General features: G+C 36.7%; 1 protein-coding gene across 1 annotated transcript; it reads right to left on the bottom strand.

Annotated features, from left to right (window-relative positions):
• Positions 1-586: 586 nt before the first annotated feature.
• On the bottom strand, positions 587-1,044 carry LOC143218348 (uncharacterized). The gene is made up of 2 exons (XM_076443480.1): positions 670-1,044; positions 587-625 (listed from the first exon to the last, which is right to left on the bottom strand). The coding sequence occupies exons 1-2, from the start codon at positions 1,042-1,044 to the stop codon at positions 587-589; spliced, it is 414 nt and encodes a 137-aa protein (XP_076299595.1).
• Positions 1,045-1,266: the final 222 nt, after the last annotated feature.

Raw genomic sequence — 1,266 nt, forward strand, 5'->3', positions numbered from 1 at the left:
AGTTCCCATACGTGTTCATAGGAGATGAAGCTTTTCAACTGCATACAAATTTTATGAAGCCCTATAACCGAGCTAACCTCACGAACGCGAAACGAATTTTTAACTATAGATTGTCCCGATCACGAAGGATTGTAGAAAACACATTTGGGATTATGACATCTAGATTCAAAATTTTCCAAAAATACATTAAATTTGAACCTCAAGATGCTCGAAAATTAGTGATGTGTTGTTGTCATTTGCACAACTACTTGTCAAGAAGGAACAATGGATATTATATGCAACGCGGTGATGTTGACTACGAAAATACTGCTACTAGCATTATCGAAGAAGGTTCGTGGAGACAGGGAACACAATCTAGTTTGCAACTTCAAAGGGGCAGAGGCAACTCAAGTGTGGAAGCAAAGAAAACAAGGGATGATTTCACAGAGTATTTCAACTCCTCTGCTGGGTCAGTTCCGTGGCAAAATAGATGCTTATAGATGATAGGCTCACTGCGCCGCTTGATGCTTATAAATGATTGGCTCGCTGCGCCCCCACCATTGGATTAAAATTTTTAAACTTTGTTCTTTGTTGCATTTTTAGCACATTACGCGATTATGTCCACACACTTGTGTGGTGAAAGTTTCTAAATAAACAAATATGAATAAGATGTACTTGAAATTTAATTACCTCCGAACTTTCAGTTTCTGCTATCTCTAATTGGTCCTTTAGAAACAGCATATCCTCGAAATGCCATGTCTTTGGCTTTGGTATGTCGTCCGTTGATGCACCTGATCTTTTTGCGGATTCAATTAATTTAAAATCTTTGTTAAAATTTGTCCGTAAGGTGTTAATTTTTTTCTTCAACTTTTCCACGGTGTAATCGGGTTTAAATTTAATCAACACGTTAACTATCGTTTGTTGAGAATTCAGTTTTTTACTTTGATTAAAATAATCTTTGGATTTAACTTTCCAGAGTTCCGGGCAGTCACGGTATAATGCAATTAACAATGTAGTGAATTCTCGTTCCGCGTCGGAATCGTCCATAATAAGTGCACTAGCCATTTTGTCTGTATGCGATATGGTGCAAGATTTCTCGCGTATGCGCAGCGTTTTTTTTTTCTTTATATATATTTAGTAAATTAAATTAAATGGGGTACCTTGAGCACCCCGCAGAATTTTAAAAAAGTGGTATGATTTGATTTTGCAAAATGAATGTATAAAATGTGTATTTCTGTATGTTTTGTAACTCGTAGGACATGTCCTGGAGTCTTTCTGTCCGGAACA

This window comes from Lasioglossum baleicum, chromosome 19 (assembly GCF_051020765.1).
Source record: "Lasioglossum baleicum chromosome 19, iyLasBale1, whole genome shotgun sequence".
Taxonomy (NCBI): domain Eukaryota; kingdom Metazoa; phylum Arthropoda; class Insecta; order Hymenoptera; family Halictidae; genus Lasioglossum; species Lasioglossum baleicum.